The sequence below is a fragment of the Pteronotus mesoamericanus genome, unplaced genomic scaffold (genome assembly GCF_021234165.1).
Source record: "Pteronotus mesoamericanus isolate MK-2021 breed Mesoamerican mustached bat unplaced genomic scaffold, CSHL_Meso_final contig_56, whole genome shotgun sequence".
NCBI classification, from domain to species: Eukaryota; Metazoa; Chordata; class Mammalia; order Chiroptera; family Mormoopidae; genus Pteronotus; species Pteronotus mesoamericanus.
This window is the reverse complement of record NW_026555201.1, coordinates 17,908,030-17,927,393: the sequence shown is the minus strand read 5'-3', so window position 1 is coordinate 17,927,393 and position 19,364 is coordinate 17,908,030. Positions and strand designations below refer to the sequence as shown.

The window sequence follows — 19,364 nt, the reverse complement described above, 5'->3', positions numbered from 1 at the left end:
GCCACATTGCTAATATTATACCAAACTTACTAATGCTACCTGAGGCCACATCACATGATTCGGTATCAGTATGCACCGGTGCACCATATTACATTTACTGTCAACTGGAAACCCTGAGTTCCTGTCAAATTAGTGATTGCAGATTTTGTCCCCTATATTTTGCACTTGGGGATGGATTCTTTATATTCAAGTATAAAGCCTGGAACACATCCATAACTCACTCCTATTAAATATAATCTTATTAAACTCTGCTGGCATATCGAGGTCATCTTAGATTCTGATATTTTTCATCCAATAAAATTCCTAGTGTAGAGACCGAATTTCACCAAGCCAAAGCAACAGAGAAATTTTTAAAAAGTGAATAGAAATATGTGCAATATATAGTCCTTAAATAAGTTAAATTACAAAAAAAAAATTGAAAATCAAATTTTAATAAAACATCTAATTTCTGAATTTAGGTAATTTTAAGATATGTTCCAAGGAAAACCTTTGCACCAGAAGCAACTCATCATGAGAAAGATAACAAAGAAAAAGCGAATGAGGGTGCTTGTCAGCAGAGGCAATACTTCTACCAGGAGCTCAAAAACGAGGAGCACCCTCTTGGCAGCGAGGGCAATCCTAAACATTGGAATCCCTCTCAACCTCGTAGAGGCATAATTCTTTGATAATGTACTCGCCATCCATCATTTTCTCTAGCATCTCTGGCAGAAAGCCAAAGAATCAGGCTCAGGTTCTTCATTCCATGGTAAAGAGTTTAACCCTACTGAAGGCCTCCCAGACTATATAAAAAAAAGTAGCATTACGACTACTGCCTTTGTAAGAAACTGCTTCGTACATGGGAAACCTACACAATTAAAAAAAAAAAAAAGAAAGACAACGCTAATTGAAGTGATATTCAAGTTTGGAATAGATACCTGGTGCATCTATATCTATTTTCATTAGATATCTGACGTATTTCTAACAGATTTCAAAAAAGAAAAAAGAAAAGCAAAACCTTTTATAGACCTCTAATAGCTTAATAGCCAAAGACTGTCATAATGAAAAATCAATACAGCCTCCTGGATTCATAGATGGATCTTCAAATACTTGACTATAACTTCATTTGCATTTATTTATGAAAAAGAAAAAGATCATGTTTGTGGGAAGTTTCCAATGTTATATACAAAATTCATATCTAATTCATCATAATTTCCCAGTCTCTCCAAATTCTATGTCTAGAACTGTGCCCTTGCCTAACAAGTCACAGAATGTTCACCAAAATTTAATTTACTTTCCATTTAAAATATATCTACCAACAGAGATAATGTTTATTGAAAATTCATTCTGCTTTTACCAGGAATTTATTCACACAAAAAAAAATCTATGGTGCATACTTAATGAATCATATAATTTAGTAATTTTACAATCTATAGACTGGAATACATGGTAAATATTAATAAAATCAGATTTTAATCTTTGAATGTAAATCAATAGTGCTTTTACTGTGAATTAAAAATCTGCTGAAACATCGGCTTTGGGTTTAAAGAGGAAAAATGTAAATGGGATCTTATGCAAATGTCTGAAAATTTTTGCTTAATTTATGAGTTAGTTGACTTATTTCAGTGCCAAAACTTTAATATTTTCAAGAGAAATCTCTCCTAGAAACATTTTTAAAAGATTAGAAGTGGAATGTTCAGGGAATGTTGCTGTTTTAGAAAGTTGTGTTTGATATGAGATAGAGGAATGATCACTTTCCAATCTTAAGTATTTTTTTTCTTAAACAGCAGATAGTAGCAGGCTAGTTGTTATGCAGTGTGATGCAATAAACCCAAAGGAAGAATAACTAGGTAAGAAAAATAGTCATTATATAACTTGGTAAAAAAGATTTCTATAAATACATTAGTTTAGCCAAATTCATATTAGTAATTTTTTAGGACAGCTTTATAAGCATAAGCAAGCACCTATAAAATTTTCTATTCTCTTTAATTAAAAAATATAGTTAAGTTCTACACTGACAACGTTTTCAAGCCCGCACTAGTTAACTTTCCATATATGAAAAAATTCCGTCCTTCTTTCTTATTTCAGCTGAGATCCACTTTTCACCATCGCTCCAACTTGAAACACTTTTCTCTGTGTCTTTCCATATGATTTCCCTCTTTGCTTTAAATATCCTTCCTCACTCTTAAAGGCCAAGTGGTATTTTAAAACCTGAGAACCAAAAATACCATTTCATTTATGTACAATGAGCCATTCAAGATGAGGATGCCCCCAAAACCCTCTGACTATGTAATATTCCAGTTTTCCATTAGAGTTTCTTGTGTAAAAGAAGCAAACCTCTTCTGTTTTCTATGTATCTCTGAGGCTAAACAAGGTATGAAGGCCAGACCTGAAATGCTTCAAAATAAAATGATCAAACATTGTGTTGCAATACGAGCCTTGCCTAGTGTTCTTTCCAACCTAATTTCCTAACTACAACTGACCTCTTTGCAAATCTCTCCTGGACGCAGGCTTTGTTGAAAATCCTACAAGTGTGGCAACAATTCTCCTCAACCAACTTGATCTTCTAGGCGAGGCTCTTAAAAATTTCTACTAAACCAGTTTTTTGTTTCCTCATATTGACACTCAGTTAATATCACACTATCAAGCTGTAGTTTCTTTGAACATATCTCACTCCTCCACCCTTTTGTATGTGCCTTGAAATATCATGAATTTTTCTACAGAAAGAACCTGGCTAGCCTCAGTTCTAACTAAATAAAATTCAAAAGTCCCAGTAGTGTAAGTAACTATGCCATAAAATGTTAAAGAATATATTTTATGACTCTAATAAAAATGTCAAAAACACTTTTAGATAAAAAATATTTTAACCTGAAGGTGGAGGAGTTAGTTTATGTCAAGACCCAATTTAACTACTAAATTTTTAGCTATTTCCAAAGACTTAGCTTTGAATTTTCCCATTTTTAAGGTTTAAGTTTCTATTTATCTAGTTGCCAAAAAAAGTTGTTTCACAGAGGTAAGAAGGGGCAAACCATAGTTAACATAAGGATCTATAGCTGCGCCCCAGCACTCATACAGAAAGGTAATCCTGTCGTGCTCTGACCTGCTACCAAGAGCAGCCTGGCCCACCTTCATTTGTGTTTTAATTCCCTGTGGCACTACAGCCATAGGGAGCTGATCTGAAAGTTTCTAATCATCAGTGAGGATAGATTTAGTAATTTTGCAAGAATTTAGCAGTCGTTCTGTAAAAATGTAGATTTATAAGTCATGAGAATATCGATTTGCAGAATTCTTGCCATTTTGTTGATTTACATTGCAGCCTTTTTCATTTGGCATTCTATAAGAAAATAAAGCTCTAAGCAATAATTTGAGTGACATATTTTCAATCCTGATGAAAAGGGTACATAGGTAGTACCCCTCTAGATACGGAGAAAAGAAGTTATTTCATCACATATCATATAGACATCAGGGCATTCAGTGTTAATTCTCTCAAAGAATATTGGTGCAGAAGCACTGGCAAAGGGACAATAATTTGAAATCCAGGTAAAATTCTTGATCAAACTGTATCATTATCACAATATGTTGAGCTTTACCTTAAGTATATGGCAATTCCTAGAGATAAGTTCACCCTCTTGCCAGCATTATTGACAAATATCTTATTTCTGGACTTATTATTATATAACATGTGGTCTTCTACTGGCTATTGAGAATGCTGTTAAACAGTTGGGAAATGCTGCTAGCTTGAGTTTCATTAACTAACTTCTATCATGTTAGACTACTGTCAAAAATCTTTGACTAGCTCCTTGTTTTCAAAACACGAGATTATTTAGACATCATTTTAAAAGTATTTTATTTAATTGTTTTTATTGAATTTATTGGGGTGACATTGGTTAATAAAACCATATACGTTTCAAGTGTACAACTCAAGGAAGCATCATCTGCACTCTGCATCATGGGCTCAACACACAAAGTCAAGTCTCTTTCTGTCCCCATTTATTCCCCCTTTGCCGACTCCCACCTCCTCCCACCTCCCTTGCCCTCTGGCCATCACCATACTGTTGTACTAGCCTTCGCTCCACATTTCCCATCATATTTTTGCTTTTTCCCTTAATGTCTCCAATAATTTCCCTCCTGCCTCCTCATGTTAATGCTGCTCCTCCCTCTACGATACAGTCCTCCATGTCCCCTGAGTTGATCTTCACCCTCCCAGAGCCTGAGGAGGCTCCTCTGTGCCATGTCTGCTCTGACGCCAGTGTGAAGATACAACGGTCCCCTGTGAGAACGCTTAGCTTACAGTGCTGCTGTTTTCTAATTGTCCCTAAGATATTCTGCCTCCTGGATTATTCATACATGTGTTTTTCTTTCTTACCATGCTATAAGTATATAAAAGCATCATTCTGGCACATAAATTTGGCAAGAAAAACAGTGCGATTTGACTTTGGAAACCGAGGACAATTTCAGGACACTATTCAAAGGAATGATTCGGGACTATAAAGGAAACTAAAATTTTCATATATTTTTCAGACCATTACTGCCATCTGATTGTGAAAATCACACTTTGAAGCCATAACAAGCCAGAAGTCTTAAACCTGAGTCCTAGTTTAGTTACTCTATTAAGTTTGTAACCAAGAGCATGTAACCACCTTGGCTTTTGTTTCCTTATGTGTTAGCATCCTACCTGGCTACCCAATATGTTCTTTCTCAGTTTTAAATTTTTCAGTAGTGCTTATCTTAATCTGAAATCTTATATGTTTTAACTACATTTTTATTTAGTCTGTCACCTACTAGAAAATAAACTCTATTTAACATTATAACCAGTTATAAAATAGGGTATAAACAGTGTGTGCTTGGATATGAATATATATATATACACACACACACACACACACACATACAGAGACTGGCACAAATAATGCCCCCTTTTTATTACAAACTCTTTTATTACAAAATCATAAGCATGTAATTCGGTAACATAACAATATCACACTCAAGCACACCATATGACATTTTAGGTGAAATGTTCAAATTAAAACTGTAAATCATTACACCATATTATTATTCTCCCAACCACACTCAAGCAAGCAAGCAAGCATGACTTCTGTTGGATTTTTATTTATATATATATATATTTATATTTTTTTATTTATATATTTAATATATTATATATATAGAAATATATATAAAATCTCCATCCTGAATTCTCAGTGACTAAAACAGTACCTCATATAGAGTAGAAATCCAGTATAACTTTGGTGAATGATTAAATGGACAATGAACAAGCCTTCGAATTCCAGGAACACAGTTTCAAAACCTCTGCTCTAAATGTTCTAATCTTTTCCTTGGGTTGTTGGATCACTGGAGAGCAATATACCCTTTTATCTCAGCTCCCTGGAGAAATGGCTTTACTGAAATGGGATTAAATGTTATGCCCTCAGCTTTTAGAAAAATGTCTATTTGAACAGTGATTTTGTTTTTTGTTATTCCGTGACCTCAATTTTAGAAACTTTGCGATATATTTGTTCTTGAATTTAGTGCTGAAAAGTTTGTCTCTTCAATCTAAATTATGTTCTCTCTGGTCAGAGAATGAGAACTAAACATGCTAGGCAGTCTTCCTTTGTGCCTTAGTGTCCTTGACATTCAACAAAGTTCAGTGCTTTGAGGTAGTAACTACACAGGCTCAGGCATCTTGTTATATACATTCCTCTGCTGGATTTTACTAGAGTCTGTCACTGAATTGTGCTAGAGCATATTGCAATTAATTTAATAAAAATCTCAAAACCACTTGGAAATAAGCAGGTTATAAATATGAGATTAACAAAATAACTAGTTACTAACATGTTTTGTGTACAGCTTGCAATTATAAGAGCTATCAGTTAAAAGAATTGCAAGGGCAATTTCAGACATTATGGTATCTCCTGAGACACTTTATTAGATTTGGCGATGTTTAAGAATAATGTGCACATAATTGTAAAATTCCTTGTATTATGGAGATGTATTTTAAAATATTCAGGCATTATTCATAAGCATTATAAATGAACAAACAAGCATATTTTTCCAATTTGTAAAAGATTTTTACTTTCAAATAAAAAGAGTTGAATGAAATGTGGGGGGAAATATAGTAATTTTAACTTAAAAATTTCCAGCAATGTGCCTGGCATGTGGCCATTGATGAATTTATCTTACATTTTTAAAGGGGCAAAAAGTAGAGAAATGTAAAGGAATGTAAACTTTGTTGAATATCCATTGCATATGGAATTATTATAGTATCTCACTTATTCTTCATAATGATTCTACAAAGTAGTTGTTTAATCCCCAATTTAAAATGATGAATTGGGGTTAGAAAAGGAAGATTCCACAGCTTAGTCTAAAGAGATCCCACTGAGATTCACACATAAGCCTACTAGGCCACAACGTTTACATTCTTTTCCATTCAACTATCGTAAAAAGGCCTTGTAGTTATACTTGCTGACTACTTATGTTACATAGTGAAGTGGTAAATGGTAACCCCGACCCCAAAAAAAGATTAAGATAAAATTTATGTGCTCAAAATGAGTTTGTTATCTTTCCTTGCAGAACAGGTTTGACAGGGATGGATAGCGTTCTCTTTCATGGCTAGGAGATACCTTTGAAATAGGAGAATGGAAGATAAAGGCAAATAGAATACAGTTTGCTAATTATGCCAGGCAATTATAATGCTATCTGATTTTCTCTTTGGGTTTAATTGGGCTCTTCATTCTGTTTTTTTTTTTTTAACTTAAAAAAATGGTAAACTGACACATCATGCTAGCTAGCTCTTTAAATCTAATGACAGAATTTACAGGACTAAAGACAAAATTGAAGCCATCCCTATAGATAAGTATAGGTAGTGATTCTGAAAATATCCAAAACCTTTTAGATTATGGATTTCTTTGAGAATTAGATGAAGACTGTAGATATATGCTTATATTATACACATATGCAATTTTTAAAAATGTCCATAAATTTTAGAAACTTTGTCTTTGACACCTGTCCGAAGACTCAGGTTAGGGTCACCAAGCTAATGGCAGAGAGGTAAGTGACTGGTCATCAAATGGAAAGTGTCCTGGTTGTTTCTAGGAAGCGTGGAATTTTTGATACTTCCAGCTTTGTGAACTAAACTCTTTCTTTCTTTCTTTTTAGTATTCCTTTTTCTACTTCACGAAGTCCTTCACGTTTATTTTAAAGATTTTGTTATAATTTAACTTTATTTAAAAGACGGCATCCCCAGATGCCAACTAGTCCTTTTTACTGCAAAATTACACAGGATTATCCTTTGTCCCATAGAAGCTGTAACTCAAGGCTCTTAATTGTTAGAATCGTAACATCTGTTCAAGGTCTACTTCATGGCTTTCTGCATGGCATTTGTGAAAATTCTTGCCAGAGTGCAATTCTTGTCAATCATATAATAAGCCGTTCCTAAAATATTCTAACTCTCTTCCTCTGCAATGATTTCTCTTTCTTAATATCTGGTATTCTTTTAATAGTTACAGTCAGAGGTAAAATAACAGATTACCTAGAAAGAACTGTTATGTGTATGCATATGTTTGTGTTGTGTTCCAATTTGGATTGATAGGAATCATAAGTTCTTAAATTAAAATCTGAAAAGCAAAGTCATTACCTTGTCATTGCTCCAATTTAGTATAGGATGGATGCTCTGCAGTGTTAATTTTAAGGAGCAGTATCTCAGGGAGTGTTTAAACATCCTATGCAACTTGCTGTCTTATTTCAAGCCCCAGTGGTGATTCTTGGACATACCTTTTGTTCCGCTGTCATGGTTAGACTTTGCAGTCGGCCGGTCATATTCCCTAAGCTCTTTTCAAAAGCTGCTACAAGGTGAGCCTGTGAATAAAACAGAAGGAACACATTTTGCAATATTAGAACCTTGTGTGGACAGATGAAAACACTTCCTTTCACAAAATCCTTTATTTCAGGCATTCTGTCTCCTTACACACTATGACCATCATAGTTAGCTTTCAATGGTGACGCTCCATTAACACAAATCTTTATTTATTTTTAAACTTCAGCTTAAAATCAGTGATTCAGTCTCTTGACATTTAATGTGAGTTCACCTTCTGAAAGGGGATGGCATTTTGCAAATAATGACACCTTCTAACTTGCACATCATGGAGGATTTGACACATAAAATACTGAATAGAGTTCTGAGTTGCTGAGCTTTTAGACTTAAAGCCCACACAGGAGTCAGTGCAGTAGCCAATGGACAAATGTTCCTCATTTTTACACCTGCATGATGACCTCTGAAGATATTGTTCGCTCTTTGATTGTAATGATACTCTCCTTCAAGTGTCAGACATCTGCTGACAGCTATAACATTATCTTTCCTTATTCTACTTACAAAGAACTAAACTGAAAAGAGCTGCCTTCACTTTCCAAACTCTCTTCATTACAAGAGCTTTTATTTCTACTTTATTCCCTTCAACTAAGAATGGGTAGGTAGTCCGGCTAGAAATAATAATTAGTCATATTTTATTTAACATTGTGTTTATGGCTTTGTGGCTTTATTTTAAATCTCAGACAATAATACCTATTGAAGTAGATAACCATGAATCTTCTGATTAAGTATTTGACAATCATCTTATCATAGCTCTAAAACAGGCCAGTTTTTATTAACATCGTTCTAGACCAGCTCGGCCCACCAAACATGAAGCCTAAGGAGTTGCTGCAATCTTACATGGTGCCTGAGGCAGAACCCCAGCCATGTTACCTGAAACTGATCAATCTTACTGGACCCTAGAAAGGATACAATCCACATCTATAATAAACTATGTTTGGGGAAAAATGTGGCAATCCTTGGCCAAAGATTCATTTTTTGAAGGAAGGGAGTGGGAGAACTCAAAACACTTCGCCTTGTAACTCTAGCAGAGCTGGAAGGCTGAGGTACCTATTATCAAATGGATCACTGGAGTTCTAAGAATTAGGGCACTCTAAGTTTATTCCAGTATTAGTAACAGCTAGAAGTTAATTCCATTATTGGTAACAGCTAGAATGTTCAAGTGCCTTCCATTAGCATCATGATACAAAGGTGTCTTTGTTCCAAGCTCTGAATTTATCTCAGGCTGCCTTTCTTTTCCTGTCACTGTAACATAGAGAAAGATAATTTGTAGAGAATACGTCTATTAATCTTCAGTCTATCAGTATAACTCTTTATTCTTTTTCCACTCCTCCCTCCCTCTTTCCCCCTTTCCCTTCTCTCTCTCCACAACTACACACACACACATCTTGGGAATTATACCTGAAGGTTTGTTAGCAGATTTAATGGGATAAATATGATTTTTAAAAAAAATTTTTAAAGAAAAATTATCTTATAGATTAAAATGGTTATTAATATCATTAATTTCAAGGAGTGTCATTAATCAGACTTAGCACCCAGAAATTAACATAAAGTCATGTCCCACTTTCTTCTATATTTAACATTTTTTAATTGTAAAAATATACATAAAAATGAACATAATGGAAATGTATAGTTTACTGGTTTATCACACTGTAAACATTCATGCACTACCAGCCCAGTCAAGAAATAGAACGTTTGGAAACCCTAGAAATCCTCCCTTGTCCCTCCCCTAATATTGTCCCCTTCCTTTTCCCCAAAGATAACCACTGTTATAACATCTGTAGTGATTATTTATTGCTTCTCTTTATAGTTTTACCACATAAGCTTATAATCCCTATGTTTTAGCTTTGCCTATTTTGAAAACATTCAAGTCGAATCAAATGACAGGTTTTTTGTGTGACTGTTCTCTTTTCCTTAACATTGTGTTTCTCAGATGCATCTGTGTGGTATGTAGCGGGAGTTAGATTGCTCTATGTAATTTATAATATGTGTACCCATTATAACCATTTGTGCTGATTTCAGTTTAGACTATTAGAAATAAACACACTAAGACCCTACCATGGGTTATTATATCCTAGAGCTAAAATTGTTTGCTTTATTTTAAAATACTGAAAATTTTGGCAGAATGCCTTTGTTAAGATTTATTTTTAAAAAAATGCAAGATTCTACTTAATATTGCAAAGTTTTAATTCTTCCAAAGACTTGTAAGTTTTAATTGTTAGACTGCGAGTCTTTGTGTATATAAACTCGAAAAAATTCCCTTTACCTTTGTGCATACTTTACCAGTTCAATAGGAGTTAAAAATATGACAAAGGAAGCAAGACCATGAAGAATATGCTATACAAATGTATTGCTTATATTTTGTAGCTGTGAGTACAAAATATTCACCATTAGAATGTCAGTTTTCAGTTTTTAAAAATTGCTCTTCATTAATTTTTCACAAGAAAACTAGTTACAAAAGAACATTTTAATTTGAGTCATACTGTTCTCAATGAAAAAATATGTTAAAAGTGCTAGTGGAATATTGTTTTACATTTGAGTTGTTTTGGCTTGGTTTATCAGGTCAACTTTGTTACTCTGAAGATAACGAAAGGTTAAATTTCTCACCAATTGGATTAACAGAAAGGGAGTACAAGAAACAAATAAGGGAAATAATATCAACCAGGGATGATTTTTTTTTCACCTTAATGGAGAGAACATGGAAAAAAAACTGATTAAATTATAGGATGGTATATTTTGTCTGAAAAAACTTTATAAAATGATGCCTTTTTAAAAAGTTGTGGATTTTTATGAGGGCTGTTAATCATAGTTTACTTGGTTCTGGCTTATCTTTTAACAGTTGTATAATTTTCAAGCCAGAGTAAAATTTTATTAATATGATGATGGACAGTCCCTACTTATGTTTGGTGGAGTATGTCAAGGTAATAACTATTAGCTAATATTTATTCAGACAAGACTGAATATTAGTCAAGGGAAGGTATTAACACATACTATCTTTAGTTTTGAAATCATACAACATAATCAGAGTAGACATGTAGAGAGAATTATCATGCTACTAAATAATGACATGAAATAGCATTATGAAAAATGCCTGCATTGCATTTGTTCATTTAGCATTCAGTGACAGCCTGTCGACCAAATAAAAAATAGTCTATTCATAGATTTATATAGGATGATTGGATAGTCATGACTTTAGTTTTGAAAATAGTTAGATGAACTGAAAATTACTCTGAAACTATCATAAGTAAGGTTTCACATTTCTTTTACTGTATTGTATAGAATTGGCCCTCTGCTGTTTGTCATAGTTAACATGTGCAAAATAGTTTTCTCTTAAAGATGATACAGAAAATCAGGAGTAACTGTCAGAGTATATAAAATATTAAATAGAGCAAAAAAAAGACATAATCTGAAAAAAAAATATCTAAGAGATTTTTGTGTAAAAGACTTACATGCCAAAAGGAAAAAAGTATATTCAGTGATGTCTGAAAAATGGTAGTAAAAACTAGCCCTACTGCTTATTTCCAAATTATCTAAGGGTTGAGGTATATAAAGAAAACATAATACAGTACAAACAAATGCATCCCACCTGACTTGGCTGCATGGAGGTGTGGGCGAGAGGCGAGAGGACACCTGGCGGACTGCATGATGTGACCTCACATTTGCAGGCGCCTTTGCTTCTGGGGCTCCTGTTTTCTTTCTGTTCTTTGGTGGGGTATTGATTCAGAGAAGGCCAGGCAATAGCGTTTGCCAACATACCCGCTTTCCTTTCTAAAGACATCCTAGTAGAAGCAGCTTTACAGAGAGTCTTCCCAGGGCTTTACGCAGCTCTGTTCAGAGAACTTCTCAAGTGGGCAGGAAGGCTGAGTGCACATCCTACTGAATGTTAGACTCTGCCAGTCAAATGAAAGGTGAGCTCACTGGATACTTTTCTGCCTTACCACTGCCCCTTTTAACAAAGGGGTAAGAAAGCATTTTAGCAGAGAAGTATGTAATTTTCATATTTAAATGTTAAAACACAGCTTATTATGTGGAGTCCATATAAATATAATCAAGCCAGGTCCAAACATGTGATACAATACATCAATTAGAAAACACAGCCTAGATTAAGGAAAATAATTTAAGAGAATTATTCTCATATATTGAGTAAAAATGAATAGTTGTATACTTTAAATGATTAAATAAAAAATATATAACAGTTGATATTTTCTACAGAAACAAACTAGTAATTGTTCTAGTAATAGTGATTACATATAACCAAAAGGTAAAAAAATGTACTTGTAGTCTGAATAAACTAATAAATAGAGGCTTATCTCTACCTCCCAATAGGAATTACACAAGATTTAAAAAGTTTTTTTGACTTATGTTGAAGAAATTTTATACAGAAATAATTTTATCCAGTTTTATCCAGTTTAATATAACTTCTGTGCATATATGTTAAAAATATATGTATATATTATTTACATCAATAGATATTCAGGGGCAATGAAGTAAAACACACTCTAAATGAAGTTTAAATGTAGTAGTTTTTAGAATTCAGAAAAAATCAAGTAGTAACTAAATCCTTTTTGACTCATTATGGTCTATAGAATCTAAAATGACATTATAAACCAAATGCTAAAATTCAACATGATTTGTAGTTAATAGATAACTTGTGAGTAATTCAAATTGCTGAATGTATAAAGGAGATTATATCCTTGCAAATGTAAATGGACATAAATATGCAACACTCCATTCTTTGTAATTGTAATGATACTATTAAAATGTTCAAAATAGGACTGCCATTAAAATTATTTTATAAACATTTTTATATGGATCCATTCATACAAGTTCTCAGCTATTGAAATATTTACTTTAAAGTGAATTTTAATAAACTTCTTTGTAGAAGAGAAGATAATGTGTATGCATCATCTGATTACCTGAAGATTTTCATTTTCCTCTTTTGTCATTTTCAGCCTTTGCAAGTGTGTATTGTGCAGTGTGGGTGTGTGTGTGTGTGTGTGTGTGTGTGTGTGTGTGTATTCATAGGTATATAAAATCAAAATGTTGAAAGAAAACACAAGAAATCAATAACCATGAACAGGAATGACGTCTCAGAGGAAACACAAATAATGGCTTTTTTATTAAACACTATTTAGTTTGTTTTTCTTTTTAATATAATAAGCATGTATTATTTTTGAAATGGAAATAGTTTTAAAATTACTGTTTAAAAGCCTAAATTCCATTATGTATGGCAGCCACTTATTATTGCAATGTCTGAATATGGAAGTCCACATAAGAGACATTTACAAAATAAAATAAAATGCTGAGTGATCATTCAAGACATTTGTAAGAATCTTTACTATCTAATGCAGAGGGTCTATCAAACACAGCCCAGATTATTTGGCATTTGCATTGTAATGTCATCTGGGTACAGATTCAAGGACCTAGACAGGAGTGTTGTAGACTAGCATACAACTAGCCTATTGTATAAAATTTACAATTGCTTTTGAACTATTTAAGAGTTACACTTAGACAAAAAGTGTAGGTTAAATAATACTGTTCTCTTCCAATGTTGCCTAAACAATTCCCTAAAGCCTCTTATTTTTAAGAATCCCTTAACAATGTCTATAAAACAAAATAAATATAGTCAACCCAAAGTTAATTAGATTCTCCCAAAGTTGAAAAGATAAAACCAATTCAAATACAACACTAAAATGAATATGCTGCGAGTGAAATGACTTACTTATACACTGTGAAAGTTTTATTACACCTTAATTGTTCATCTTAAAATCTCACTTATTCATGTCATACCCAAGGGGGCCTACACCTGCTCAGTCCTGCTATGTCAAGCTTTGTGTGGAAAACAGAAAAGCTCAATGGAGAGCATAGATAGGCGAGGCAGGCAACAGGCCTAAAAGTTACACAGTAGAACCAAGCAGATTAATGTTGAGTGAACATGGCACGACATATGGCAAAATAGCAGGAGCTTGCTTACCCCTCACTGCTATTTCTAACACTGCTGTTCCCCAGGACTAGGCACAATGCCACATGTTCTTTATTATACTACATCTATGTCCTCCCTGGCACATTGAAAGAACTTCAGTAAATGTTAATAGAATCGATGGTCTTCATTGCCATCATCTCTGCTGTTCTCAGCTGCTTAAACCATGAGAAGGTTGTCAAGGTTGATGAGAGAAATAGATCTCATTTACAATACAGATAAGATACCTAAATTTAGACCTAAGTTAATTTTTCAGAATTAATTGGATGCTTAACTACTTGTCTAATAAATTGCACTGAAGGAGGCAGGGCACGAGAAATTTTTTATCTTACAAAGTTAGTCACTATCAATCCTTAATAGCATTGCGGATTGAGAAAGCATTATGTATGGAGAGTGATAAAAATAAGGAATAAAAAAAGAAATAACCCTTGCAGCTGTTGCTAATACTTCCAATCTTTTACAAGAAACAAAAAGCAATTTTGACCACATTATGATTCCTTATCAATTTGGGTTTACATTTTATTATCGAGTGTACAGGAAAGTTTACTTTTTTATGAGTCCCAATATTAGTGACTTAAGTCTGTATACTTTTTGACATTTAAATTTTTTAAGTCTGTTACTAAAATTATCCCATTTACTATATAAAAATCTGTTTTCATGTATCAGAAAAATCAAAAGCAACTTACATTTGCTGAAAGTTGAGATGTGAGGGTAGCCACTTTTTCTTGTGATGCAACCAGCTCTCTCCGCAGTTTATGAATTTGCTGAATGTAATTAAAAATATCAGTTCAATATGCCAGTCGATTTTGACTTAAAACTAAAATTCAATCCAAGAAAGCAAAGCAAGTATTATAGTTAGCTCCTTCTACCCCCACTACATCAGCACCAATTTCTGAAAATTAGAGAAAAGTGAATACTGGCTGCACAGTAACAGTCAGATGCCGCTGACAAGAAGAGGGGTTAAGTGCCTATGTTCAAAGCTGGGACTCAAATCTGCCAATCAAGGAATGCTTACTTGCTCCATTTGTCACCCCTGCCTGACTCAATAATTAGTTTACTTTGTATTTATTCTTTACAGAAATTTGCAGTAATAAAACTCAGGTAGTAAAATCTTATTTTTTAAAAAATTAAATATACATTGTTTTTCTGGGTCTTTTGAGGGGAAATTACTCCATGTTATCTCTCTATCAGTGTTTATGTGTGTCAAATTTAATTTTCTGTAAGATGGTGACTTCTTGGAGCCATAGAACACCCTGCAGTCACTGAGGGCCGGCTCTAACTCAGCTTTGAATGATTCCATATTTGCAAATAATTTTATTGGCTGGAGTCTTAATGATTAACACTCTGAGAAGCCTTCCCAAGTATTGATTATAAAACCCTTTATTCAGTGAGTTACTATTAGCTCAGAGCAGAAATGCTTATAAATTATCCATAGTTTAAAAGTAAGGGGAAAAATCAGTAACATTGTGCAAATAACTAGATAAAACAATATAAATATGCTCAAATGTTTTCCTTTTTAGTTAACTCCTAACTTGAATAAAACTGAATCAGAAAAATATAAGGGTATATGATATTATATTTAAAATTTTAGTTTAGGCACTGTCATAGTTTAAGCTGCATGTCTCATGTTGCCATGAAATATAGAGAGATTAGTCAAGGCAAAACATAAGTTGATAAGTATATTTCTGGTGTCAGGGAGTTTTCATTACTTAGATGCCAAACATTCTACTCTGAGGATTCTCATTTCTTTAAAAACAAGTCTTCTTTTGTTTGTTTGGACTTTTGGGATATTGTCTGTTTGAAAGAGCATTCTTGACACAGTTCATTACTTGTCTTTTTCTTTTTTTTCCTTCACATTAGGTTTTTCTGGAGAAGAAACAGCGGTCAACATGGAGAGACTAAGAAAGAAGTGAGCTGGAAACTGGAAGCAAAGATAGAGGACATTTTTATAATTTCAGCAAATGCAATTTCTTTTCACTCCTGGTTTTTAAAAAGAGATATGTCCAGCCCCAATTAACTTTTGAGTTACAGTCCTATGATGATGACCACAAGTATTCTCAGAAACAAAAAATCCATTTTATTTGTAAACCAAACCAAAGAGGTTTTCTCAAGTTAATAGTCTCTATTACATGATCCTACTTCTTTTAAAATATAATCCAGGAAAACTTAAAGTACTGTAAATTACTTTTTAAAAACCATGACCCATTCAGCACATATGATGAAAGGGGAGTCGCATAACTACTAATAAGGCAAATAGATGTGGTGTTTTTATACTTCAGTAGCTATATTATGAACAACGTTAGAAGCCTTGCCATGTCCATACAATGAAAATAAAACAGGTTTTTGAAAAACCATAATGACTTTTTGGTCTAGCAATTACAAAGATCATATTGGTATAATCAATACTATTTCAATATTTTGAAGCACATCGCACATTTTACATTAAAGGCTAATAAAATATGACATCAAAGAAAAGAGTTCCTTTGTAGGGACTCTTGCCAAGGCATTTCCTCTGTGGTCTGATTGCCTCAGTGTAAACCAATCAAATAGTCATTACTGTACCTTGAATAAAGGCCTAATTAAAGCCCTCCTGCTCTCCTTGGCTAGGATAACTCTCATACAAAGGGAGAGAAGAAGGATATTCTCTCCAGGTTGAATTCTGATTTGTACATGATTGCAAGGAAGTGTGTATTTCTGAAGTGTGTGTGATTAGAGCATCATACCACATGACATAAAGTCATGATTAGAGGCCGGCAAGTCCTAGCACTGAAGAGATGGGCTGGGATGCTCAGTAGCATGTGTTGTGGGGCTCTGGTGTCCAAGATTCAATAGTTTCCTTAATCCTATGTAGGTAGTTTTATAGGAGGTGGGGAAAAGAGACACTAATAAAATAGAAAGACCACCTACTCATTCATCTGTCAAAGATTTTATGAGTGCTTGCAGCTAGACAGTTTATCAGCTAAGACTGTAATTTATAATGTGAGGGGAGAGTTTGCTTCTAAAAACGGCCTTTCATTTTCTTTGAAAAGGAAATATCCAAGACCTTTTATCAACTACTTTGGTTATTTGCTTCCACAGCGCTGGAGGATTATACTACTGTAACACAGAGCCCTCTAGTGGAAGAAAACCTCATTTCATCATAAATGTGTACTATGGTAGTCAAATGTAAAAATGTTACAAGCTTTTTACCTCTGAATGAGCCTTTTCTTCAGCCTGTAAAAGAGAAAATACAAAAACATATTATAATTAATGTCAACTAATTTCACACATATATATGCATAAATAATTATACTGTGTATTTAAAACATTATACAGTAGAATGCATATTAAATTAAGGATAAGGACAGGAACCTGTAGGATTGCAAATGAACATTTCTTTATATATAAACCATGTAGTATTTTTTTAAAAGAGGTTTTTTGATTCATAGATATATAAAATGCCTTAAAAGCAAACAGAAATTAGAGATAGTATTTACTCTAAGATCCAGACCAAAACCAAAATAGTTTTAAAATTATAATCTTAAAAAAAATAGGTACAGGAAAATAATATTGGAATTTTAAAATTCAGATTGTAGGAAACAGACTCCATGAAATTATAGGGATTTTCAGCCAAGTTTTAGGAGTCAGAATTTTATTCTGTGATTTATACACCATACAGAATACCCAGTAAAGCTGGAGGGAAAATAATGACCTCTGCTGATAACCACAGAAGTCAGGTTTCAATTTCTATTTTCTTCTGGTTTTTCTAATGATTATTAACTAAGTTGATTTGGCTGCAAGTCAAAAAAACACTAAAATGTCTAGGGTTAAAGTGGTGATCAAAGTGGCTGAAAAACACTTCCAGTTTATGGAGACTATGCAAATTAGGACTGCTGTAGAAATTGTGGGGTGTTTCAGCTTCAATTGCAGAAGACTCCTAGCTCTGTTTTTCTTCTGTGTGCTGGGCTGCAAAATGCCAGGGTATGAACTGTGTGCACCATTACATCTGGGAAGCTCTCCCATTCTGGAAAAAGCTGGAGAATGTATAGTATTGGTGAACAGCATAAGCCTGCTCATTGCTTTGAGAAGATCCAAAGTTGAAAAAGAATCTCCTATCTCCTTTTTGGGGGGGGATATGGCCTGATTAATTTATGCAGATATACCTAAACCACTTTTTTAAATATCTTTTTTACCTCTAGAAAATATAAAGTAAAACAAAGCATTTTTAAACATCAAAATGTTGTTTTTGTGTAAGCACCTCTTAAGTTTTGTCTTTCCTATATTTTCTCTACTCTTAAAAATAATGCAGTTAGTAATACAGTGGTTAAATAAAAGAGTGGTTAAGAAGAATCCTAATATCCTTTAAAAAAAGTGTTTTAAAAATAAATGTTAACATAAAGCTTGAATATTTTACATTTCAGCTGTAGATTTATAAGTAAAAACATTTTTTAATTTAATGATTTTAAGGTTTCATATAAAGTTTGGTTTTTGAATCATAAGTAGGGAAGGAATTTTAAAATGAAAATTTCATAAAATCAGGAGAAAGCTTCAGGTTGTTTGCCATAAGACATACGACACAATTAACTATGACTATTTGGTTCCTCTAGTATTTTGCATATTTTTTGCCAGTTTATCCTGCCCAAATCTTGCTTCTAGGTTTGCTAAGATTATAGAAAACTGATACTTAATAAACAATTTGTATATTTAAGACAAGGAATGTATTTTATCTTTAGTAAATTATATCTTTTTTTCAAGAAATAGTCACTTTTTTTTTAATTAAAAATGCCCTGGATGAGCTGCTTTTACTAGTTATAATTATAATTATTACATATTAATTCTCTATGTACTGTATATAATGACCTCCATTTTCGCTGATTTTTCAGTATTATCTCTTTCTTTAATATTTGCCTTTTTTTCTACACTTGGTTGTTAATAGAGAGTAGGTATTACTATAAAGTTGAAGAAATGAACCAAAATATTTATTTTTTTAGTGGGTCAAGTGTGACATCTGATTACCTGCCATATTAAATGATTTTTTTTGTTAATATAAATAATATTTTATTGCTTATGTTACTACAGTTGTCTAGATTTTTCCCCTTTTGCTTCCTCTACCCAGACCTCCCTCCCTTAGGTAATACCCACACTGTTGTCTATGTTCATGGGTCATGCACATATATTTTTTGGCTACTATATTCCCTATGTTGTACTTTACATTCCCATAATCATTCTGTAACTACCAATTTGTACTTCTTAATCCCTTCACCTTTTTTGCCCATCCCCCAACCCTCCTCCCATCTGGCAACCATCAAAATGTTCTCTGTATCTGTGATTCTGTTTCTGTTCTGCTTGTTCATTTATGTTGTTTTTTAGATTCAATTATTGATAGATATGTACTTATTGCCATTTTATTGTTCATACTTTTGATCTTCTTCTGAAAGAAGAACAAGCATTTATCATTTCATATCCTGCTGGGTTAGTGGTGATGTACTTCTTTAGCTTCATATTGTTGAGAAGCTCTTTATCTGTCCTTCAATTCTAAATGATAGCTTTGCTGGTTAGAGTAAT

General features: G+C 33.3%; 1 protein-coding gene across 2 annotated transcripts in view; it reads right to left on the bottom strand.

The window, feature by feature from the left end:
- Positions 1-19,364, bottom strand: part of NAV3 (neuron navigator 3) — a 324,575-nt gene that overhangs the window by 45,877 nt on the left and 259,334 nt on the right. For both annotated transcript variants that reach the window (XM_054580143.1, XM_054580145.1), the window contains exons 21-23: positions 17,010-17,033; positions 14,507-14,584; positions 7,747-7,830 (exon numbers count right to left, since the gene is read on the bottom strand). In XM_054580143.1, the coding sequence (XP_054436118.1) occupies positions 7,747-7,830; positions 14,507-14,584; positions 17,010-17,033 (186 nt within the window). The remainder of the gene's footprint in view (positions 1-7,746; positions 7,831-14,506; positions 14,585-17,009; positions 17,034-19,364) is intronic.